The 24649-nt window shown below is 54.6% G+C and overlaps 1 protein-coding gene across 2 annotated transcripts; it reads left to right on the forward strand.

Annotated features, from left to right (window-relative positions):
- The first annotated feature begins 963 nt into the window (after positions 1-963).
- Positions 964-21082, forward strand: IRX5 (iroquois homeobox 5). Of its 2 annotated transcripts, XM_058706862.1 has the most exons (4): positions 964-1678; positions 2744-3149; positions 3319-4098; positions 20968-21082. In XM_058706862.1, exons 1-4 carry the CDS (start codon positions 1430-1432, stop codon positions 21030-21032), a joined length of 1500 nt encoding a protein of 499 aa, XP_058562845.1. In that variant the 5' UTR covers positions 964-1429; the 3' UTR covers positions 21033-21082. The 2 variants fall into 2 exon arrangements, with proteins under 2 accessions (XP_058562845.1, XP_058562846.1); XM_058706863.1 differs by lacking the exon at positions 20968-21082 and having other exon boundaries at positions 968-1678; positions 3319-4662.
- The last annotated feature ends 3567 nt before the right edge of the window (positions 21083-24649 follow it).

Raw genomic sequence — 24649 nt, forward strand, 5'->3', positions numbered from 1 at the left:
CCAGCGCCTCGCTGAACAAACAGGGGTTGGGTTGGGCAATGCGGAGCGTTTACAATGGAGCGTGGGCGGGTGCTAAAGTGCGTGCTAAGAGTAAGGGGACCCGCACAGTCCACCACCACCACCGGCCTGGCAGGGGGAGCTGCGGATGGAAAGCCGGGAGAAGGAGGCGGCCATTCATGGCCGGGGGCGGGAAGGGGTGTAGTGGGGTCCGGAGACCGACTCCGGTATAGCTGCTTCTCCGTCTGGCAGCTCTCGCCCACTACCTCTGCTCTAGAGAAAGGCTACCCCCGTCGTCCCGCCTCCCCCTTCCCTCGCCGTTTGGCAGGGAGTTAGTTGGTGGAAGGGAGGCCGGGCCGGAGACGTGCAGATGTCCAAGGCCTGTCTCTCGCCCACCTGCTGCTGCTGGCGGAAAGGGGCAATCATCTCGCACTCCCTGCGCCCTGGACGCGGGCATCCCTCCGTCTCTCCCGGGGACCTCCATTTCAGGTCTCCAAACTCGCTCTCTGGTTCCCTGGCTGGGGGGAGAAGCCAGGGGAGAGTAGGCGGCGATCCGCCTCGGAACCCAGCTTCTTGGCGAACAAGAAATCCGCTAACTTCGCGGCTTACTGTGGCAAGCACAGAGCAAAGCGTTCGCCGGCTCGCCTTCCGCCGCCTGGTCGCCTTTTGTGCTTCGGGGCGGCCGGACTGGCCCACCGGGGCCCGCCTTGTGTCGGAACTGCCACTCCACCCCGACTTAGCAGGGAAGGAAAGTTGGAAGAGATCGGCGCGCCTGGGATGTGATTGTCATCCTGGGGCCGGCGCTCGAGAGTCTGAGAAAGAGAGAGAGAGAGAGGGAGAGAGACCCGGGAGAGGAGGGGGGAGAAAAAGAGGAGGGGGGAGAGGAGGGCCGCGGTGGAGAGGCGGGCGCGAGGGAGGGGCGAGGGGAGCGCCAGCGAGCGGGAGAGGGAGCCGGGGAGGAAGAGGGAGAGGGCGAGGCGCGCCTGGCGGCCGGGTTGGCTGCGGCCGCCCAGAGGTTCCTGCCAGTCCTCCCACCGACTACACCCCGGGAAGGAGGAGCTTCAGGCGCGCACAAGGCGTCAGAATCCTCAATTTCCAACTTAGCATCTTGGCAGGACCTTTGCGAAGCCAAAAGCAGAGCCCCCCGGTGCAAAGAGCGAGGGGGAAAAAGAGAAAGCAGCAAGGGAGGGCGGGGGGGGGGGAAACCCAGCCGGGGCGAGCGAGGCGCGCGGAGGAGCGGGCTCGGCAGTCGCAGCCGGAGGCGCGCGGGAAGCCAGCGAGGAGGCGCCGCGGGCCGGAGCCCGGGAGCCGGGGCCCGAGAAGCGGCAGCCGGGGGCAGCCGGAGGCCAGGTGCCCGCCCGCTCGCCCTCGCAGGGCGCCGCCCGGCTCGTTGGCGGCCGCGGCGCGGCGCGCCCCATGCCCGTGTGTGGCCATGTCCTACCCGCAGGGCTACTTGTACCAGCCGTCCGCCTCGCTGGCGCTCTACTCGTGCCCGGCGTACAGCACCAGCGTCATCTCGGGGCCCCGCACGGATGAGCTCGGCCGCTCGTCGTCGGGCTCCGCGTTCTCGCCCTACGCCGGCTCCACCGCCTTCACGGCGCCCTCGCCGGGCTACAACTCGCACCTCCAGTACGGTGCCGACCCCGCGGCAGCCGCCGCCGCCGCCTTCTCTTCGTACGTGGTGAGTGAGCGGGAGCCGCGGCGGGCAAGGGCAGCTGGGGCCGCGCGGGGCGGGCGGGGGCTGCGGGGGACACGGGCCTCGGCGCCACCGCGGACCGCCCCCGCCAAGCTTCGCGGCCCCTGCAAACTTGGGAGAGACTGTCTCGGTCGGCTTCGCCCGGGCCTCCGGCTCAGGAGTTGCTCGGAGAGCAGAGCCGCCTCCTGCTTGGGTCGCTGGGCTGGCGACGAGGGTTTTTCGGGGGAGAGGTCGCTGCAATTAAAGAGCGGCATTTGGTTCAAACGTGAGCTCCAGGCCGTCCTGCACATTTTATTTCATTTTGTGTTTTTGGTTTTGCCGTTTTGGAAAAGTAGTTCAAAAGAAATGGACCAGAAATCTGAGCAGAAGCGTGCTAAGTCTATGTAAATGTGTTTGGCCTCGCCTTTAATTAGTCCTCCGAAATGTTGCAAATCCGTAATCCTATCTTCGCAATCCGATTTGGAGGTATTAAATTTCTGAAAAGTCGGCCGAGCTGCGGTGCATCCGGGATTTTTCGGCCGGGTGCACTTTCTGGAAAAGCGCCGTGGCTTCGGTTTGGGGTAACATTTTTGGAGGGGTGGGAGTGCCGGGGCAAGGCTTGGCTTTTCGTTTGCCTTTCTCTGTGGGGGTAAAAATGCCCTGACTTCCCGTGCTCTCCCTCTCTGCGCCTAGCGCGCAGCCACCCGGGCACGAAGTGGGGAGTCGCCACTGCTGCTCAGGCCTCTGGGTGGAGGGCCTGGCCGCGGCGGCCGGCTCTGCGCCTGGGGGGCGGACTTGCCCCGGCAGACGGGGGCCTACAGGGTGCCACTGAGGCCAGGACGGCTTCAAGGGCTCCCTAAGGACCGGAGTCGGGAGTTGGCGCCCCCTCTGCCTTCCGAGGAGGAGGAGTTGCCCCTGGGTCTGAGCCCGCCAGCCCTACCCCAGGGAAAGCCCGGAGTTCGGGCCTCGCAGCTCGCGGACCCCTGGGCGCAGGGAGAGCGTGCTTCGGTCCTCTAGGTGGTACTGGGAACCAAGGCCCATTCTCACCTTCTCTCTGCCTGTTCCTCGCAGGGCTCTCCCTACGATCACACACCGGGCATGGCAGGCTCCTTGGGGTACCACCCATACGCGGCGCCGCTGGGCTCGTACCCGTACGGGGACCCCGCGTACCGGAAGAACGCCACGCGAGACGCCACCGCCACGCTCAAGGCCTGGCTGAACGAGCACCGCAAGAACCCCTACCCCACCAAGGGCGAGAAGATCATGCTGGCCATCATCACCAAGATGACCCTCACCCAGGTGTCCACCTGGTTCGCCAACGCGCGCCGGCGCCTCAAGAAGGAGAACAAGATGACGTGGACGCCGCGGAACCGCAGCGAGGACGAGGAGGAGGAGGAGAACATTGATCTGGAGAAGAACGACGAGGATGAGCCCCAGAAGCCGGAGGACAAGGGAGACTCCGAGGGCCCCGAAGCAGGTTGGTGGACGCGGGGAAGGATGTGTTGAGCTGGAGTAAGGAGGAAAGTGGGGAGGTGTGGGGGGAGCCTGGAGGTGGGGGGCAAGGGTCTCTCTGCCTTTGCGGCCGGGGACCTGGGCCCCGCCGCTGGGCCTCCGCGCCCCTTGACGGCCTGGGGTTTCTCCCGCAGGAGGAGCGGAGCAGAAGGCGGCTTCGGGCTGCGAGCGGCTGCAGGGGCCGCCCACCCCCGCCGGCAAGGAGACTGAGGGCAGCCTCAGCGACTCGGATTTTAAGGAGCCGCCATCCGAGGGCCGTCTCGACGCCCTGCCTGGGCCCCCCCGCGCCGGCGGGCCCTCCCCGGCCGGGCCAGCGGCAGCGCGGCTGGCGGAGGACCCGGCCCCTCACTACCCCTCGGGCGCGCCGGCTCCGGGCCCGCACCCGGCCGCGGGAGAGCTGCCCCCCGGTCCCGGCGGGCCCTCGGTCATACACTCTCCGCCACCGCCGCCGCCGCAGGCGGTGCTCGCCAAGCCCAAACTGTGGTCTCTGGCAGAGATCGCCACATCCTCGGACAAGGTCAAGGACGGGGGCGGCGGAAGCGAAGGCTCCCCATGCCCACCGTGCCCCGGGCCGGTAGCGGGGCAAGCCTTAGGAGGCAGCCGCGCGTCGCCGGCCCCGGCGCCATCGCGCTCCCCCTCGGCGCAGTGTCCCTTTCCAGGCGGGACGGTGCTGTCCCGGCCTCTCTACTACACGGCGCCCTTCTATCCCGGCTACACGAACTATGGCTCCTTCGGACACCTTCACGGCCACCCAGGGCCAGGGCCGGGCCCCACAACCGGTCCGGGCTCGCATTTCAATGGATTAAACCAGACCGTGTTGAACCGAGCGGACGCTTTGGCTAAAGACCCGAAAATGTTGCGGAGCCAGTCCCAGCTAGATCTGTGCAAAGACTCTCCCTATGAATTGAAGAAAGGTATGTCCGACATTTAACGCGGGCTGCGTCGGTCCCGGACTTTCCTAATTTATTAAGAAACATGGCCTTGGCAGTTATTTTTTTCCATCACCAAGAGAGAGAAACAAAACTACCCCTCCTATTAAAAAGTTTATAGTTCTTGGAGATGGGTAACATAAAAATGTAAACATCTCCACACACAAAAATGTCTTAACCAACCGAAAAGAAAAATTTAAAAAGGATTTGTATTAAATCTTATTCTGTATATTTAATGTAGCATTTTTGTATTTAAATTGATAATTCAATATCTTTGAAGTAAATTATGAAATTAAGACATCTGTACAGGCATTTAATGTTTTTTTTTGTAATATAAATATATACATTTGTGTTTCCCCCGAAACTGTTTCATAGTTTAAAAATACAAGTTTAATTTAATTTTTTACACCTATTGATTTTTCTGGATATGAGCTAAAGTATTATTACAGAAAGGAAACAGGTTATACTCTTAGATTTAAAAAAAGTAAAAGAAACTGCAGCCGCCTTTGTAAAATGCAAAATATTTAATTAAAAGAGATTTTAACATAATCAGAGCCACTCATTACTTTTTAGAAGCCTCAATAAACTGTCCATCGCCTTGGACAAAAGGTGGAGACTGCAACTTTCCCCCCACCCCCCCAAGTGGGCAATGAAAGGTTCCATAGAACTTCGGCGTGCCAGGGGGGAAACCGTAATTAGGCGGCCAGCCCCGGGGACACTGGCCCTGAGGGGAATGCAGATTTGGATCACTGATGCGGGCGGTTTGGGGGAGATTGGACCCTGGAGGAAGGAGGAAAGCGACCCAAGTGTGTGCCCAGAAGGGAGAAAGGATCGCAAAGCCTGCTAGAGACACGCACCATCCGAGCTCCATCGCTTAACCTAATTACTTCCAATCAGTGTCGTGTTTTATGCAAAGCAATCAGCTGGTGAACTTTGCTAATGAGTTCGATTTTATGCCGGATTTAGCCCTTATTACTATTTCAAAGGTGCTATGGACTAATGGCGGGAGGGGAGCGTAAGGGGATGCCAAGGAGAAGGCTTTCCCAAGTCACTCTTTTCCCTACCCCTTCAAGACTGGGCATTGATCTCTTCCTTGGATTTGATTAAATTAGTAAGTGTTCCAGCCGCGCCAGTGCGGGTGGGAGGCGGCCCCGTAGATCCCCGCGCAGCAGCGAGGCTGGGGCCGCGGGACCGTCTAGGGGACGGTTCCCCCCTTTCACAGGTAGGTGTCACACTTGTCCTGAATTACAAGCCTGCACTTTGCAGAGTCGGAGACTGGAAGAGAGTGGGCGGAGTGGGGGAGGGAGCACCACAGTCGCTTGGGGGCAGTGAGGGGAGCCCCGAAGGGCCCGGAGGGCGTCCCTACTCCCCCCTCCCCCCCTCCCGCACGAGCCCCCTTTCTGGACGAGTGGCCTTCAAAAGTTCGAGGACACTTGCCTAGATAATGAGGCTGTTGTGGACTCGATCGGGCTTGTCGCGTTAGCACTTTTCCTGTCGCTGATTCAAGAGTCCAAGTAGCTACAAAAGTATTTCTGAGGTTTTATTTTCTCGTTTGAATCCCGCATATTTCATCGCAAAATGAAACATCAGGATGAGTCTCAATCCCAAATGAGGAAGAGACACCGCCCTGTGCCCGAGGCCCGCCAACACTGTCGGTGTTATGGTCTCCGTTTTGCGCGGGAGAGTTGGAACCGCGGACGTGTTTTTACCTCGTGGGAAATTTTCGGTGGTCGGGGGAGGGGAGGGTTTAGAGCAAAAACATACTCCAGCGAGGGGAATTAATTTGCTCTATTAAGCCCAAGCCTGAGTGTAGAGACAATGTGTTTGCACATAACACCGGTTTAATTAGGCTAAATCAGAATGCACATATTTGCATTTCTGCTCAAGATTACTTGAACCCTGCTTGTTTTTTTTTTTTTAACACACCCCAAACTTTCACCAGAGTTTTAACTTTTGCTGTGTTTTTTTGGTTTTTTGTTTTGTTTTGTTTTGTTTTAACGTGTGACGGGGCTCCATTAGCTTATTCGAATTTAAAACAAGTTTGAAAACTGCCTTGTCCAGATGTTTTTGCAAACAGCGGTCGACTTAGGAGTTTAAATTAGTGAGAAGATTCACGCAGGGAAAGTGGTTTCAAAGCTGGAAGTGTGAATGATTAAATATGCATGAGACGATCGTATTTTATTTTGTCCCTTTAATTATAAATGATTTTTTTAAACAATCGAATTCCAGAGATGACTAGCCCCACGACCGCCACCCCCGCCCCCCGCGCCCCAGCCCCCTCCACCCACCCCGCCGACAGCCCGGTTCACAATCAGCTTTTCCCCCCTGTTGAATATGCAGCCCCAGGAGCCACCTTGTCTTCTAAAAAAGTCAGAAGAATAGGCCAGTCCCCTTCTCTTAAGAGAGAGTTTAAGGACGACATCAACTCTGCGGGGTTTTGGAAGCGCTGGCCCTAAACCCTGCCCAACGATTTTAAAAAGAAAATTACAGGCCTCCTTGTGTTCCCGGGAATATGCAAATGACGCGGCGCGGGCCTCCCAAGTCTGATCGCGGAGGCTCGGGGCTGGGAGCCGAATGCCCGCGGGGCTGCCTGGGAACGGGAACCGCGCACCGGGGAGCCCGCGGCGTTTCTCCCCAACGAGGGGCGGTGCGAGGAGCCTCCCGGCCGGGGAGCGAAGCCACCAGCGGCTGGAAGGCTGGTGCCCGAGCCGTTGCCCCCGGTCCGTATCCCTCCTGCCCTTGGCCTCTGCAGGGTCCACGGGTGTCTTTGCGCCCTTCATCTTGAATACAAGCCTCCAATTAAAGTCTGGGGTTTTCTCCTTGCACAGCTGGGTTTCGTGGCCAGTGGTTTTTCTGGTGTCCGGAGACTTTCCAGGGTGGGGGAGCCTGCCTGGCAGTCCGAGGTTTAGGTATTTAGGAGCTGTCTCCCGCGCTTAATCCCCGAAGTCATTTCGTGTCTTTACTGTCCCAAGTGCCTCCTCGAGCCCCGCTTGGCCGTCTCAAAGGCACAGAGTCTTGGAGGCGCTGGGGCGAGGGGGGATTTTCCGGCGTTGCAGTGGGGTCGAGGCTTGTTCGCAGGCTTGGACTGGGGCGCGGAAGTTGCGCGAGGCCGCACCAAAGACACACCTGGGCGCTGGGGCCGCGCGGGCGTTTGCCACCTGCGCGGGACTGCGCTGGTTCTGGCCCCCTCGAGGAGCGTTTAGCTTGGCACTTAGGGGCTAGGAGGGCTGAACCCCAGGCAGCGAGGGCAGCGGGATCACCGCGTGGGGTCTAGGCAGTCAGCCCCCTGAAGCAGCGCCAAACCGGAACGAGCTGGGTCCCTTTCCTTACCCCTCTATGGGGGCCAAATCAATTCATGGGACTTGGGGGTGGAAGAGACAACAGCCCAGTCAATCCCGGAGGGCGCATAAGCGCATACTGAGGAGAGACCGCAGAAAGGGGACCTTCTTGCTTCCCTTCCTGCTCCTCGGCTGGGGGTGCTAGGGCCCGAAATGTTGTTCCCTGGCCTGGGTACTGTAGGGCCTGCGTCGAGGCCTTCTAGTTTGCAAGCTTTTCGGGGCCTGTCCTTCTGCGAGGGGTGCGCAACTCTTGGATCCTGGAGGGTTGAGGGGAGGGTGGTACGTGCATTTTCAGAACCGGCCGTGCCTCCCAGCCCACTTGTCCCCCACAACTAGCTGCCAACGCCGGCAGAGGCGAGGAACAGCGCTCTGCAAATCGCCCAAAGTGAAAGGAATGTGATTGCGCTCCCGAGAGGGAGACGGACGCGGATGCAGTTTAGGAAGGGCGCCGCCTACTGGTCCCCGGGCGCCACACGGTTCACAGAGAGGAGGAGTTAGGCAAGACCCGGCTGTGCCCCCCACCCCCAGCAGGGTCTTAGCTCTGAACCCCAAGCGGGTCAAACTGAAACTGTTCCTCCACGCCACTCTCTGCGGCGCGGGTCCCACGACCCAGTTAGCATTGGAGATCTGGAGAGCAGGGCCCGCAACCAGAACACTTTTAACCCTCCAGATGCCCGCCACGGTTTGGGCGGATTCCAGATGCCCGGAAACCAGGCAGCAGGCAATTGAGAAATATGCCGACGGCTGAAACAAGTGTGCGGGGGGGGGGGGGGGGGGCCGCAGCAGTGCGCGGCCCAGGCAATGAGCCAGTGTCCCCGCTCCGCTTCAGGTGCGCCCTTCCGCTTCTGCGGGCCTTTCCACGTCGGGGCTCTGCACCCCGCGCTGTTTTGTTTCACCTGCGGTTTGGCATACCTGGGGTCTACCCCGCAACCGCACCCCCCCAAAACCGTTTCTGCCCTTTGACCTGGGGGTTGGACATCCATACGAAAAGGAAAAGCAAACAAAACTACCTTCTCATTCTCAAAAGCCTCCTATTTCGAAAGCATCTTTAATGAGGTCGGCGTGGCCAAGCAAGGGGCGCTCGCCTGGGCGTCCCCTGTCGCCCCTCCAGAAGCGCTAAGCGGCAGTATTGACTGGTCTCACCCTGGTGCAGAGATCTTGGGGGAAAGCGGAGGCGCGTCCTCGGCCTGGCTCTTGGAATCCCTTTTCACTTCGGCCACCGAATAGGAAAATCGGGCCTGAGTGAGACCTTGCCACCTGCCCGCCTTCCAAACTGGCCAAAGCTGCGGGACTGTCCCTAGACCTACTCCGCAGGTCACCCCCCGGGACCAGGCCAGAGTTGGTCTCCTTTTCGTTTTCGTTTAAATGCGACTTGAGTCCAGGGCCCGAGGCGGGGCCCAGGTTGTGGCCTAACGGAGGATCGCCTCTGGGGAGGGGTTGGAGCTCTGGCTGCACCCCGTGCCCAGGCCGACCCCTTCGGACCTTGAGCGGGTCTCTGGCCTCCTGTCGGCCGCAGGCCCCAGCTCCGGGTTCCCAAGGCCGCCCTCCGGGCTGCGTTCGTTTCCCGCGCCCGGACGAGCCCAGCGCGCCCAGACGCCACTTTTCCCAGTGAAATCTGCTTTTATTTGCTCCGAGCAAACCCCGGGCTCTCAGCGCTCCCGCCTGATGGATGCAAATGTAAATGTGCACTTATTTAATTGGATCAGGCCCCAAGATAAAAGAGATAAACGGCTCCCCGTTTGCTAACTTATTTTCCGAGGCATGCAGCGCCGCGGAGGGGAAGCTATAGTGCGCCGGCCGGTAGGCTCCGCTTGGCCTGCGGCTCCTCGTCGACCTCCTTTCCACGGGGCCCTGCCCGCCGGGTAGGGCGCCCGTGGGACCTTCTGTGCTCCAGGATCAGAAAGTGAGAAGGCGCGGCGCTGGCTTCGCGTTTCCAAATACCCCACTCCTCGCCACAATTTTCCCCGGCTCTTTCCCCTCTCCTCTCTTACCCTACTCTCCGTGCTGGAGTCAAACCGGCCCGGCCCACTCGATAGAAAATCCTTTCTTGCTCTCCTCCCCTGGCGTTATCTTTCACTCCAGGAGGCGGTTTCGGAGAGAAAGACGCCAGGGCCACGCGAAAGGCTAGGCGAGCCCCACCCCCATCCCCGCTACCAGGATCCGGCGGAGCCGCCCTTTATACAGAAGGACCCCTTTTCTGTTCCCAGATGGCCCTCTTTTGGAGCCTGGAATTTCTTTCAGAATCGTCAGGAATGGATTGGAGCCATGGATTACCCCCGCCCCCCAAAACGTGCGCACTCAATACCCACAGCCCTTCAATAATTTCAAGGGGTCAGGGGACCCCGACATCTAGACATTAGGGGGGTAGAAAGGGCCGTTTGGCTCTCCCCTCCCCGGGGCTGGAGTTCGGAACTTCAGCGCCAGCTCATCCTCCTCAGCCATCCTTGGTTCGTTACCCAATTTGGGGCCTGGGATTTTTTCCCTCCGCCAAATTTCTCTTCTGTTCAGAAGGGCTGGGGAGGAGATCGAGGTGGCTGAGGACTGGAGGCCGGACGCCCCAGCCTGCGGTGCATGGGTGTAAAGGAGCCAGGGAAAGGGGCGCCCTAGTCGGAGACCTTCGCCAGGTAGCCCCGGGAGGCGAGGCTGGGCAGGGCTGGGAGGCCGAAGCAGGGGAGGCTGGCCGGGGCTGGGCCGGGTGAGGCTGGGCGGCCCGGCCGCGCCCCATCCCCGACGCGCTGATGGATTGGCTTGTCAGGAGGGCTCTGTGCGCGGAGCCCATCAGAAAGCACTTACCTCGCTATACTGAAATTACTGTCTTTTCAGGGGCTAATTTGTGTAACTCCCATGGAGGGGCTTGGAGGGGGTTTGATGAGGCATAAAATGATGATTAATGAATTTATTGGCCGCCGCTCATCAAACAAGGGCTGGAGAGCTCGCGTCCGCACTGGCGGCCTGGCGGCGGCGCTCGACACAGCTGGGGTTCGGTCTCGGGGGGCAGGTGGTGGAGGGGGGGTGCTCAGCGCTGCAAGGGTTTCCCCCGGCGCCTGGCCCTGGCCCTGGGCGCCCTCCTTGACCTTAGCTGCTTTCTGCTGGCCAAACCTGCATTCCGGGAGACTCCAGTCTCGCCACCATCGTCCCCAGCGGGCGGGCTTCTCAGGCCTTCGGGGGAGGCCCAGCTCCTGTGGATGCAGGCCCAGAGAGGGTGTCGGCTTCTCCAGCTTCAGGCTCTTAATAGCTGGGAAGAGTGTGACCAGGGAGTCCCAGGCATCGTGGGGTTGGAGGGGTAGGCTGTTGCAGCTTCCTGGTTGGGTGCTTGGGCCTTAGTGGCTCAGTACTACCCTGCAACTTACTAAGTTGCATGTCTTAAGATCAGATAACCTCTCTGAACCTCAGTGGCCTCATCCGTCAAAGGAGGCCTGCATCACCCCTGGTTTTGTGAGGATTCTAGTGAGTGGCACATAGATGTCCTTCAGTATGTCACCCCTCCCGAGAGTCCGCTCTGCCTTTGGTTCCCCAGGACATCCTGCCCTGGGGAAATAGTGCAGGAGAGACCTTGGCATTGACCTCTTCAGTGGAATGCTTAGGTTAGCCTCCAGGTCAGTGTAGTTCTGCTTCAACTATTCTGTTCCCTTCCTCCGATGGATGCTAATTGAGCACCTCCAATATTCCAGATGTCCCGTTCCAGGGGCTGATGATGCAGCTGTGAACAAAACAAAGCCCCTGCTGTCCTGGAGCGTAGACCCTGGAGGGGGAGACAGGAAGTGAACAAATGCCTGTGATGCTGGCTTCTCACAGTGTCCCGGTGATGAGCATTAGCAGAAAAATTAAGTAAGGGGAGGACACAGAAGGGAGTGTGCTCTCCTAGCGAGGGCAGTCTGGGAAGCCTCCTTTGCAAGGCATGCTTGAGCAGACACGGAAAGAGGTTGGGGCATAGGCCATGACGATATTGGGGGGGGGGGATTTCTAGGCAGAAGGGATATAGCAAGTGCAAAGATCCTGAGGCAGGAACAGGCCTGAGCCACAGCCAGGAGATCTTTGTGGGAGATGATGAGGCCGAGGCAAAGCCAGGTTCAGGTTATACGGGGCTTTATTGGTCCTGGTGAGATCTTTGGGTTAGAAGCAAGGTCCAGCGAGGGGGCTGCTGGAGAATCCAAGGGGAGGTAGCACTGTCATGGACCATGTTGGTAGCCAGAGAAGTGGGGAGAAGTGATTAGGTTTAGGCTATTTTTTGTAAGTAGAGTCAACAGGCTTTGCTGATGGACTGAAGGCAAGGGGTGGTGAGCAGAAGGGAGTTCTGGATGCCTCCAGGGATTTGGGCCTAAGCCCCCAGGAGCTTGGGGATGCCATTTGCTGAGATGTCGTATATAAGAGAGGAACAGGGATTTTTCTTTTTTTCTTTTTTTTTAGAGAGGGGGAAAGTGGACACTATTCGACCTGACTTCCAAGCGTTTTGACCCAAAAGAACGGCTCTAGGGGACAGTGGCAAAGCGCAGAGTCAAGGGCAAATCCTAAAATGAACAGACCCTCCTTCCAGAAAGCAGACACTTCCGAGTTCTCTGACCACCACCTCTCCCCTTTTATTTCTGTCTTTTTTCTTGTTCTTTTTTTTTCAATCAGTGGAGACACTGAGGTTCGGAGAGTGAAAACGACTCGCCCAAGCTCACAAGGTGAGTTTCCAGGCAGCACCGAGCTGGAAATCCAGGTCGTTTCACACGTAGGCGGTGTTCTGTCGGTGCCTCGCCCGAGCTAAATTCTCTGGGATATCTGTATTTTAACAGAGAACTGGAAACAAAATGCCTTAACAGAGAGGAATGAATTTATAATGGTGCAATCTCAGACACTGTGACAGGCTGTCAAGGGAGATATTTTTAGGCTGGGCCAGGAAACATCTTAGCCCTCCTCCGATGCTGCTGGAGGACGGCTGCCTCTTCAGGACTCCCTGTGTGAAGTAAGGATGAGGGAGAAGCTAGGAATGTGCTCTCTCTCCCAGACACTCAACGACAAGGAGGACCTAAGACTGCTGCCCCCCCCCCCCCCCCACCACCGAGGAAGGTTTTCTTCCCTAAATAATTGCTATCTGAAAAGATTTGCTCGCTTCTTCTGTTGGAAGTGACTCTGCCCGCCCACCATTATCCAGATAATTCAAGCAAAAACGTATGTTCCCGTGCCCATAGGTTTACAGACCAACTTCTATCAAATAGAGATTTTTGAGTGGGGGGCAAGGCCCTGAATCTCGTGGATCTTTCGCGCGTTTATTTTTGCATTCCTTCCTTCCTTCCTTCTCTCTTTCCTTATGTCTCAGCTTGACTGCCTCTTGTTTGTTTGTTTTCACTTCTTTTCTTGATTCCTTGTAGTAGATATATGGTCGTCAGCGGGGGCATTTTTTTTCCTTTTTCTGTAAAACTACCAGTGGCTTTGTCCCCAAGGGAACCCACAGGCCCCTAAGAACAGCGTCTTGACATCTTTCAAGCAGAGTGAGACATCTGTTAGCCCTAGATTCCAAATACCCTCACAGTTCCGTAGGCATCCCAGACACCTTCCCAGCTAACTCGGTTTGACATCAGACTCACCACATAGTTGTCATTTCTGAGACTTTTTTTTTTAGATCCCAAACCACGAGGTTTTTTTGTTTGTTTGTTAGTTTTGTTTGCTCTCTATTTGTATCCACCTTCTAAATCCCAACCCTGTGGTAATAGGTGACTCTTTCTCCAAATACTCATACGTGCAAAGACGTTCATTGGCCGTCGAGGACCGATCTTCCTGGATCACATAAAAGCACGGATTAGTGGCAACTTGGAGAAAAGGGCTCATTTAGAATAAACACCACCTCTCCGCTCTCCTGAAGAGTGCGGTAGAAAAACCATTGGCCTGGTTTATTTTGGTCGGTGGAGTTGTTTTTCTCTCCAGATTTTTTTTTCCCCCTTCTTTTCTTTTTCCTTTTTAATTTTCCCTTCTAATCTGGTAAACACTTGACAGGTCCTAGACCAGGTAGAAGGGATGTCTGAGAAGGCTCCACAGGACTTGGGTCTGTAAGGAATGAGCCCTTGCTTTTGCCCAGTGCTCCTCAAAACCCTCGGTGCTCCCACCCTCCAGTCCTTGTCATAACCTCTGACACTTGCAACTACTGTGAATGTAATAACTTCCTTTGGGTTCTGTCTCCACTGACTTATTTTGAGAGGAATATTTATACCGCCGCTGTAATGGAAAAACAAGTGTCATTTGCCATCGACAGAAGACAATTATAAAAAGCGAATTCATTCAATGAAGTCCTTGGTCCCCTGGGCTTTGAAGGTGACCAGCATCTCTCAGGCTCTCGGGCTGCTCCCAGGGGCTCCCCCAACCCCACGCAACTCCTTTGCGGGCTGCCTTCAAAGTGATGTGGGCCACACGAGCGTCACGTCGCCCTAACTAACGTCATCTCGCGTGGCCCCAGAGATGGGCTTACCGCCCTTTGGAAAATTCTAAGTGTTCATTTTATAGAACGGAGGCCCTGACTTGTTCAGCGTGCTCGAGCTCACGAAGCTGGTTGGTGACAGAACCAGGGATGGCTACCTCCCCGTGCCCACCCTGCTCCCCCCTCTCCCCCCTCTCCCTCCCCGTGCTCCTTTCTTAATAAATCCCTTGGGCTGCCACCCACATCTCCACACCTGCTTTGGAGGAGGCGAGACCAAAACCTGGAGGATGTTTGCAAACCTGCTGAACCGTTTCCTTCTAAGCCACTGGAACTGCAAGGCCTAAGCCCCTTTTCTCTTGAGCGTGGGTCACTCTTTTTTGGGGGGGGGGGGGTGAATGGCCAAGGCCAACAACCCACTATACCCTCCCATACCACAAAAGACTCTGGACCTTCTTTCCTTCTTCAGGGAAAGAAGAGGGGGCCGGGCCCTCCAGCTTTGAACAAAGTTGTGGGGGTCGGTGGACTCGAGGGGGGTAGATGTCGCCCCTCTTTGACAGGTTCCTGCCCCTAGCAGTCCCAACGTGCCCTTTTTCTCCAGCTGCTCTCAAGTGGGAGGCTCCCATCCCACTCTCCTCTTTCCTGAAGCCACCCACGGTGACACACGGTAACCCCGTTTACTGCTGCTAAGTGGGGGACTGTTGGGACCTCGCTGTACTGTCACTCAAAGGCGAGGCTCCCCACCACATTTTGCCCCTCCCCCTTTTTCTCCCGGTTGGCGGGGGGAGGACCCTCAGCACAGCTTGCTCACCTGGCCGACCCTCCCCTCTCCCCTTCCCTCCTTGGAAGGACTTACCCAACACACCTCTCTTTCCTCTTATGCCCTCCCTCCCCAGGTCCAATAGATCCTTCCAGGGGATATCATTCAACTGCCTCCTGTCTACTGCTCTGGTCTGAGCCTTCATCATCTGTTGCACGGACTATCACATATGATCCTGACGGTCCCCCCACCTCCCCTGCCCCGGCCCCAGTCCCCTTCATAGCACCCACCTAGAGCCTAAAGCCTCGTGTGTCCAGAGTATTCCATGTTAGTGGAAATGAAAACAGATGAGTGGATCCCATGCCCACGCGCTGGTTTGCACTGTCCCACACACGTGGGAATTTTGAAACAGCTCTGGGGCCAGACAGATGTGAGTTCAGATCCTGGCGGCGCTCCATTACCTTGAGTGTATCCGCGAGCCGGATTAAACGGCTGAGAAATCTAAACAGCGAGGCTCAGGAGGCGCGGTGGTGATTGAACGGGTGGGCTCCGGGGCCAGCCTGCCTGGCCTCCGTTGCCTTCCGTGCCGTTTGCCTGCTGTGCAACCCTGTGAAACGTCCTGAACCTCTCTGAAATTCAGTGCCGTCGCCTCTAAAACAGGGATAACAGCAGAATCTACCTCAGAGGCGGGGATTAAATGAGATCATGTGGGCCAAGCTCACCGAAGCACATGGTTGACGCTCCATGAACGTAACCTTCACCTCACATTACTCAATAAATATGGTGTCTTTTAATGGCAAGCGACTCCACCTGGGAATTTCTAAAATCGCGGGGTGTGGTTTTCCCACGGCTTAACTGCTTCCCCTCTTTTTGCTGCCCAGCAATGGTTAAGATGTCTAGAGTTAAGGAGGAAAAAGAAAAAAAAAAAAACCACCTTATTTTAAGAATCGCTCCTCGGAACATTATTTCATTACTTAAACTTTCTGCTGACTCATCTCGTCTTTGGTAACTGAGTCTTTCTTTACCAATAACCTTAATTACATCAATCACTCATTCCAAAAACCGCTGAGTAATGAAAAACTTGTAGAGGTGACACTGGACCCCTGTCACACAAGCAGAGGCTTGCGGAGGGAGAGCCGGTTTTCCTTCCATTTTCTTTCTTTCTTTCTTTCTTTCTTTCTTTCTTTCTTTCTTTTCTTTCTTTCTTTCTTTCCTTTTTAAATTTATTTTTTATTTTTTAATTTTTTTTCTCTCTGTAAACTTCCTTCCTTTTTTTCGTAGCAATCAGTACTTCAAAGAGAGAAAGCATATTTAGCTTTTGTGATTCACTCTCTGTCCATCTATCTCCCCATCCATTTATAATTAGCAATCTCCACGGCAGGAAGAATGACAATTCATAGCTTCTTGAATGGAATGGAATGGAATTCGTTTCAGCTTCTGACACATTTTTTTTTTTTTAAGTCGTAAGGCCCGTGCCCCCACCTTGCAGGGGAAGGGCTATAAAATACATGATGTTTGAGATTTTGACACCAACTCTTTTGCTGAAAGCCGCTAATCACATGGTTGAGAGGCTAACATATTCCCTAAACAATTATTTTGTTATCAACAATAATAGCTACCTTACTGGGCTCCTAGTATATATCAGTTATTATGCTAAAGGTTTTACATACGTGATCTCGGGGGAACCTCATCAAACCTATGGAATGGGTACTATTATTATCCCCGTTTTACAGATGAAGACACTAAGGCATTGAAAGGTTTTTTTTCCCTGAGCAGGTGTCAAAGTGCGATACGAGCCCCCAGGAGTGCCTGACCCTTATTTTCTGTGGCTAGATGGAACCAGGAGGGAGTTGAGATGGAACCGGGGCGGGGGGGGGGGGGGCGGGAATTGAGATGGAACCTGGAACCGGAGGGGAGTTGAGATGGAACCAGGGGGGAGTTGAGATGGAACTGGGTGGGAGTTGTTGGCTGCTGTTTTGCTGCTTTAGGCAGTAGATGTTTTCCCGGCTATCCACGGCTCACTTCTGTGGGTAGAAGAAGGCATCTGCTCATCGCTAAACTTGAAATGTTGTCTGCTGCTGCAGGGAAGCGGTGACCCTTAATTTGATGAGGGTAGTAGGATGCCAGTGGTGGGGGGGGGGGGCAGGGGACTTCACACAAAATCCTGTCCCAAAATGCACGCTCTTCCTTTCTCGTTCCCCTGCACACCGTGTGCTCTCCCTCCTGGACTGTGACGTCTAGTAGGTCTCTCTGTCTCCAGTCTTTTCCCACATCTGCATACTCTTCCCTTCTTAGCCAAGAGACCGTAGCCAGGGGAGCTACAGAAGGTTGTAGAGCAGGAGAGCGACTTCAAAAGTCTCATCTCCTCTCTGTCATTTGGGACTCTTCATCAGTCTGAACCCTCTCTTCTGTGTGGGCTCCATCTCCCAAGACCCATCACGAGTATCTTGTGCTGTGGTCCCACTGGCTAAATGAACCCTCACTTCCCCAAGCCCTTTTCCTGGACTGGTTTCTTTGGCTCAGAACAATCCATCCCGGCCACCTGCCTAAATCCACTCATGCTTCAGAGATTGAGCTCCAGGGCTTCTAGAAGCTTCTAGGCTCTCTCAATGGCTCCAGCCCATACTACTTTCTGTCCACGTGAGGCTGTTGCTGAGGAAGAGACAGCAGAGCGTATTGGCTCTGGGCTTAGAGAAAGCTGGGTTGGCCTCCCACCTCTGCCACGCCCTAGCTGTGTGACCTTGGGCAAAGGTCTTAACTTCTCAGAGCCTGAGTTGCCCCACAGTAAAGTAATGATGATGGTATCTGTGTCCCGGAAGGAGTCTGGCTGGAATAAGTGGGAGCCTGTCTGCAGGGTGTTTTAGGAAGTCACTCATTCTAGCACTGCCTATAAGACCGACATGTTCGTTGGTCACCTACGCAATTCCAGAAAGCCCACACTTCTGTGAGCTTTGAGCTGGCTTTTCATCTTGCACATATGCTTCCGTAAACACGGAGTGGGTCTAGTCTCTCGTGGTCTATTTGTCTTTTTTTTTTTTTAATTTTTTTTAACGTTTATTTATTTTTGAGACAGAGCAGGGGAGGGTCAGAGAGAGGGAGACACAGAATCCAAAACAGGCTCCAGGCTCTGAGCTGTCAGCACAGAGCCCGACGCGGGGCTCGAACTCACGGACCGCGAGGTCATGACCTGAGCCGAAGTCGGCCGCTTAACCGACTGAGCCACCCAGGCACCCCTCGTGGTCTATTTGTCTTAAGCAAGTACTGTACCCTTGGTCTTACTATGGCTTTGCAGGGTGTCTTAGGACGGTCCTGACTCTTGGTTTTTCCTTTTTTGAAACCATCTGACGTAGCTATTTGGGGCTATTTATTCTTCAACAGAGGTTTTAAGATGAATTTGTCAAGCGTTTAAATCATTTATCCTCGTACCCTTTCCATACAATACTGTGCGGGGCACAGAGGCTTAGCTTCAGGGTTGTGGGGCTGAGAGCGGGCAAGTGAGATGCTGGGAATACAGACCAAGAAAGCAATAAAGTGCACCCCAGAGTTCTATCAGGATCTCTATATATCAGGCCCCCTGGTAATCTGTTCTGAGGCCAGCCTGAGGGCTCAGGTGCCTTACCTTGGGTGGAAGGGAGGGGCAAGGGCCCCTGGTGGCTCTGAGGCAGGGTCCAGAGCTGGCTGCGTGACGGCTTGGGAAGTCCAGCGTCCCCGTATCCAGTGAGAGAGGTTTCCCCACTTTGATCAGATTCCCTGAAGGCCTCTGGCCCAGTCCTGAGTCCCGAGTCCGGAGCACGTTGTGATTAAGAATGCGCGCCTGGGTTCCAGGCCGCCTGGGTTCCAGTCCTCCGTGTTTACCTCCCACCTGCCCCACCCGCGTAAATGGCACCACCATCTAGAAAGCTGTGACGCAGCCTCAGCTTTTCCCAACTTCTCCAAATTGTCACCTCCAGTTAGCAAATCTGGATTCAGATTTGGGATTCCACATCTCCGGTTGTTCCCTTGAATCTCTACTTCCCTTCATTTCTGCCACCAGCGCTGTGGTCCAGGCCACTGATCACTGCCACCTCCCAAAGGCCCCCCGGCTCTCGTCCTGGTCCTACAGTTGGTTGATCTTCCTCCACTGAAGATAGATTGCATATGGGATGATATAATTCCCCACCTAAAATATTTGGTGGCTCTCTATGGGCCTCACACAAGGCTCAAACTCCTAAGTACGACGCTCCTTCAGACTTTATACTCTAAACCTGTAAAACTATTTTCCATTTCTATGCACTGTTTGGCCACTGGGCCTTTGCACATGCTGTTCCTTCTGCCTGGCGTGCCCACATCCTCACTCTGTCCCCACCTTTCTATAGTCAATCCCTATGTAGTAAAAGGTCTGTGTTTGAAGCTCTCCCCTCCCTCAGCACTCTGTCTCTCTCTGTGCTAAAGGCATATGGTAAAGGGTCAGCAAAATATACTAGCTGTGTGACCTTGAGTATGCAATTCATTTCTACAGGTCAGTTTGTCCATCTGTAAAAGGGACGCAATCAGTGATAAGTCCATTGCAGGTGGACACTTTATTTATTTTTAATTTGTTAATTTTTTTAAAAGTTTATTTATGTTGAGAGAGAGAGGGAGGGAGAGGGAGAGGGAGAGAGAGAATCCTAAGCAGGCTCTGTGCTGTCAGTGAGAGCCCGATGTGGGGCTCGAACTCACAAACTGTGAGATCACGACCTGAGCCGAAACCAAGAGTCGGTCGCTTAACCAATTGAGCCACCTAGATGCGCCTATTGCTTTTGTAAAGTCAAGTCTATTCCCAATGTGTGGCTCGAACTCACTACCCTGAGATCAAGAGCCCCACACCCTACTGGCTGAGCCAGCCGGGTGCCCCTGGGTGGACACTTTAAAAGTCAATGTATGATTCATCATCTCGTAGGATTTGGGGGGAGAAATGAAGGAGACAATTGCAGGCAAATTTCATAGATCAGTGAAGGAATAAACAGAGGCACATGGGTCAGCTGTAGCCTGAAGGAATTGTCAGTGAGATCAGGCTCCTGCCTCCATAGCTGACAGCTCCTTGAGGACCATTTCCTTCCTTCTTTTTTCCTGAAGGAACCCCAACTTTGTTTGGGGGTGGCAATGTGCCCAGCCTTAGGGGATATGCTATTTATGACTAGGCCGGTTGCGGTCATCTCATTCCCCTTTGCTAGATGCTTACTTTCCCAGCATCCCTCGCGGCTAAGTGCCCATGTGACTAGTTCTGGCCAATGAGACATGAGGAGAAATCTAATCTTTCTGGATCTCCGACTCTTCTAAAATGAGGAGGTGGGATCAAAAAGCAGTAATGTTTGATCTCCTCTCCTCCCCCCCTTTTAAGCAGAAGCCCTCTTATTTTGGCTCTAAACACAGTTTTAGGTGGAATCCTAATATCTATAGCAAATAAAGCACAATTGCTTGGATTGAAAGGGAAATGAACAGAGCGCAGGAACCCCACCCTAACCTTCATAGGCAGTGCGTGAAGCGCGTCTACAAAACATTTGGAAAACCACCGGGTGGGGGCATCTCCACATCCTGCAGTGGGCACGTATTCTTTCATTTGTTTATGTCTTTGAACACCCATTCTAGCCCAGCATCCTGAGTTTTCCTCAAGAACCACCCCACCCCTCCCCTCGGTCCATACAATTCTGATGAAGTGAATCTGAGTCTCGTTCCCGGGCTGGCCATAGGATGTGGATCATTCCAAACATTCCATCCCCCTGGATACAGTGACTGGTTCAGCTGTGTGCCCATGACCCAGTGTGGTCCAATGAGATTGAGGCCTAGGATTAAATACTAAAATGGAAGCGAGGCAGAAGCACTCTTTTCCCATTGGACTTGAACCCCGGTACCATGAAACCCGAGAATAGAGTCCACGTGGAAGGGAACGGAGCTGGGAGATGGAAAGCGAACAGACTTTAGAGACTGTGAACCGTTGGATTAAGCTTTGCCTGAAGGCAAACTGACCTACTGCTGGATTTGGGGGTTTGTGACTTCAATTCCCTCCTACGTAGTTTGAATTTCACCTTCAATGCAACCCAAAGAAGTTGCCATATGGGACCCAACCATGCAACCCAACTAGTACACATCTTTTCCAGACTCAGACTCCCAGAAACTCTGAGAGCTACCCTTCAGAGGAGGCTGTTCACAGACTCTCCAGTTTTCCTCCTGGGCAGGCGGTAGGATTGCGCTCGTTCTGGGCATTCTGAGCGAGGTGTGGCGCAAGGTTGCCTTGGCCAATGAAACGTGCAGAGAAGCGATGCGTCTCACTTCTAGGTGGGGTTCCTTAAAAGTCAGTGCATGATTTACCATTCTCTCTCTCTTTCCTTCCCATGATGACGTCCCAGATGGCGGAGGCTCCATCAGCCTGGGTCCCAGACTGAGGACAATGTGGAGCAGAGAGCCCTGCTGACCCTCGATGGATCTGTACCGTGAGCAAGAAATAAACCTTTGTTGATTCCACCCGTTGAGATTTGGGGGTCATTTGTTGTAACAGCGTACCTTAGCGTATCCCAGCCAGTATACTCAGAACTATTCTCCTTCTCTTCCCCCTTCTTCCCCGCCCAGTTCCCTCCCTCTTTCTCTCTCCCTTCCACTGCCGCCCTGCTCCGCCCGGCAGTCTTACATAACTCTGTTTCTTAACTTACCTTCTGTCAACAGACCTGTAAAGGTTTCCATGATTGTTCGTCTACTGCCTTCCCGGTGACATCCAAGTGGACCTTGGCGGGAGATAACCAGCCTGCCCCAGCAAAGCCCTGCCCCCTGGCCTCAGTGCCAGCACCAATCAATTACAGCAGTCAGCCAGCCATCCTCCCTGGCGCTGGCCTCCGCGGGCCAGCCTCCTAATCATATTACTGAACTCACACGGCTCTGAAGCAGGCCTTCTCCCTTCATTATATTATGAAAACTGACAAACCCCTGAAGTTTGCGCTGTGGTGTTCATCGCATAACGCTCTGCCAAGATTTAAAACGTCAACAATTAAGAAAAAATTATATACGTTGGCCCTCGTTGTTTCATAAGCCATTTCTAGAGCCGATCGGTTAATTAGGCCAAGGCACAAGATCCTGTAGCCGGGGTGGAGGAGGCTTGGCAATGCCTTCGTTCTTTGGGAAGCAGGAGAGTGGGAGGAAAACATTCCTGCAGCTCGAGCGTGATCATCGGCATCGGCATGCACGACGCTCGGATTGCTCAGGAGTCTCAAACTTACCTGCCAACAGGGGCCAGACAGCGTGGAAATGAGCAAAGCGGACCCCACAGGAGGGGTGGGGACTGTAGGATGCCTCTTCAACATTTAGTTCTAGCCGATGGCCGCCATACACGAATCCAGGTCCAGTGTTGCTAGCCACCCCCCCCCCCCCCAGGGCAAGTTGAAATCCATGTACATTATCAACTCCATCACATTGTCCCTAGAATACTGTTATATCCAAACTTACTGGGCAACTGCAGGTGGAATGTTCGATAGCCTCTGACACGGTCACGCTGACGATCCCTTCCCATTCTGCCTTAGCTCCATTTTACAGATTAGGACACTGAGCCTCTCAGAGGTAAAAGGGTTCGCCCAAAAGGACACAGCCAGACTCTGAAAGCCAAATCTGTACCTTCTGTCTCCAACTCAGCCTAGATCCCCGCTGTCTCCTCACAGCTCAAGGATGTGGCAGAGAGGTTGATTGTCCCCCTCCACCCCCAGATCCACGCTTCCATTTCCCTGATCTAGGCGGTCCCTGGCGGCAGCCACAAGCCGGAACTACATTTCCCAGCCCGGCCTCTAGGCGGCGTCACCTGCCGAGTTCTTGTTCACGGACTCTGATAGGAAGTGATACCTCCGAGAGCTCGTTGTTAAGAAGTGACTGTGCCCTCCCCGCCCTCTCTTTCTCCTTTCACAGCTTGTTGCGGATGAACACAACCACCTTGGGGACCAAGAACCTCGGAAACCAAGAACCTTGGAAACCAAGAACCTTGGAAAATAAAAGCACCTCAAGACAAGGAATCTGCGGATTCCTGAGTCATCTTTTGGAGGAAAAGCCACCTTCGACCAGGAGCATCCATTTTGGACGTGACGTCAGGAATAAATAAACTTCCATTGTATCTGAGCCGTTATACATTTCTGGTTTTATTCGTTACAGCAACTAGCATGGCCCTAACTGTACAGAAATGAATGGATTTTCAAAAATCGATTCTTCTTTCTCCTTTCTATTCGGTGGGAGGAGTTTATAACGGACAGGGCCACCCACTCCAATCCAGCGGGTCTTGGGTGAGAAAGTGAGTTTGGTTTCTGGGGATGGGGGTGTAGTGGCCCCAAGTGTCACCGAATCTTGCCCACCCCTCCACCCCAACCTGTCTTTGAAGAGGGACTTGTTCAGATTTCAGCTGGAGGTGAACATACTATCACGGAGCCCTCCTGGAGGAAAACGAAAGACAAAACAAGCATTTGGCCTGTCTGGGCCACACACCCTCCAACAAGATAGGAGTCAACATGTTTGGGAACATCAAAGACAGTGTGATATCTTAAGCATAAGGAGATTAACATTTACAAAGGTTTGCCCCTCGGCCTGTTCCCAGGAATCCAGCAGACAGAGCCAGAAGGGACAATTAACGTCACCCATCTGCATTGGGGTCTTCTGGCGTTTCGTATTCACGTTCGGTTTTTGGGGTTTTTTTTTTTGAGCCTCCTACTGGATGGGGTAGAGGCAGGAGGTGAAGTCTGGCGTCATAGTTGGGCAAGAACCCTTTGGCATTCAGGGAAATGCTAACACAGACTGAAAAAAATGACAGCCCAGGCCCTGAGTCCTGGGGGAGAATTCTGCCCCGACAGGTACCAAGCCACTCACACTCAAGAGGAGAAGGAGAGGGAGAATCTCTGCACATGTTCTTACAGTCGGGAGCAGTCAGGGCCTCCCAAGCCAGCCAGCCGGTACAAACCGGGGCTGAGACAGTCTGCAGGAATGGGGGAGGCGGGCGGAGTGGGGGGGGGGGGTGCGGTGAGGCACTGGTTGGTCTCTTTGAAGCCAGAGGCCAACAATATCTCAACACACTCCAAGTACAGCAACGGTAGGCAATGGATGGGGACCAAAATCCCTTACAGCTGTTGGAAACCATACCCTATTCAGAGATAATTGGCAATTAGTTAAACAACTCCTGTTTAAAACACTCCTCCTCCCCACCCTCAAAGACAGCTGTGTTTAAAAAGGGGCGGGGAGAGAGTCCTCCAGAAACGTGGAAACCTAATCTTCAAGTCAATAAAACAAAACAGGGCCCTGGGAGTAAATGGGTTAGAGGCTTTAAAAAATACGGGTAGGCGGCGGAAGGTCTTTTTGAAAATCCGTTGGCTCTCCGTTTCGCCGGCGGTGTAACCCCGTGGTCGGGCGCGCACGCCTTGGGGGCGGCGAGGCCTAGGTGTGAGGAGCCCCTCTGCCATTTTCTGGCCATGGGAGCCTGGCATGGGTCTTCCACGTTCTCAGGCTTCAGTTTTCTCGTCTGCAAAATGGGGCAAGACAGTCGTTGCCCCGCGAAGATCCCGCGAGGGGGTGCCTGAAGCCTGGCACCCAGTAAGCGCCCCGATGTGTTAGCTCTGGGGCATCCACGCTTATTTGGATCTAGATGCCTTAGCCTGGCATTCAAGGCTCTCTGCAGCTTGTCCTCAACCTACCCCTCAGAACTCTTGCCCCTTTTCCCATTCCCTGTTAACTGGCAGCCCAAAGGAACCAGTCCCCTGGGCCTCGGCTTAATGGTCTGAGAAATGAAATGGATTCCCTCTAGGGTCCCTGTAAGCCTGTCCTGACACGTCACACATCACTCTTACCACGTCCTCAAGGTCAGGCCCCCCCACCAACCGTGAAGCCTTCCCTGGGAAGGAGTTGATTTCTTCTTGCAAAGCTCAAAGCAGGGTTGCAAACTGGTTGCCCTTTTGTTTGACTTGCACTCTGTTTTTAAAACTCGGAAAAGATGGCAACAAAATCCGGATTTCCCGCTTCTCCAGAAAGAAGTCAGAAGGCCCGGTGATCCCGGCCCTGCTACCGTTCCCGAACAAA

Source organism: Neofelis nebulosa, chromosome 17, assembly GCF_028018385.1.
Source record: "Neofelis nebulosa isolate mNeoNeb1 chromosome 17, mNeoNeb1.pri, whole genome shotgun sequence".
NCBI classification, from domain to species: Eukaryota; Metazoa; Chordata; class Mammalia; order Carnivora; family Felidae; genus Neofelis; species Neofelis nebulosa.

What these genes read in the sequence shown, in the direction of transcription:
- IRX5 (XM_058706862.1), top strand. Translation starts at nt 1,430, where the DNA reads ATGTCCTACCCGCAGGGCTACTTGTACCAGCCGTCCGCCTCGCTGGCG. An exon ending in CCGCCTTCTCTTCGTACGTG is followed by an intron (nt 1,679 to 2,743) that starts GTGAGTGAGCGG and finishes TGTTCCTCGCAG; the next exon opens with GGCTCTCCCTACGATCACAC. An exon ending in TCCCTATGAATTGAAGAAAG is followed by an intron (nt 4,099 to 20,967) that starts GTATGTCCGACA and finishes ATGACGTCCCAG; the next exon opens with ATGGCGGAGGCTCCATCAGC.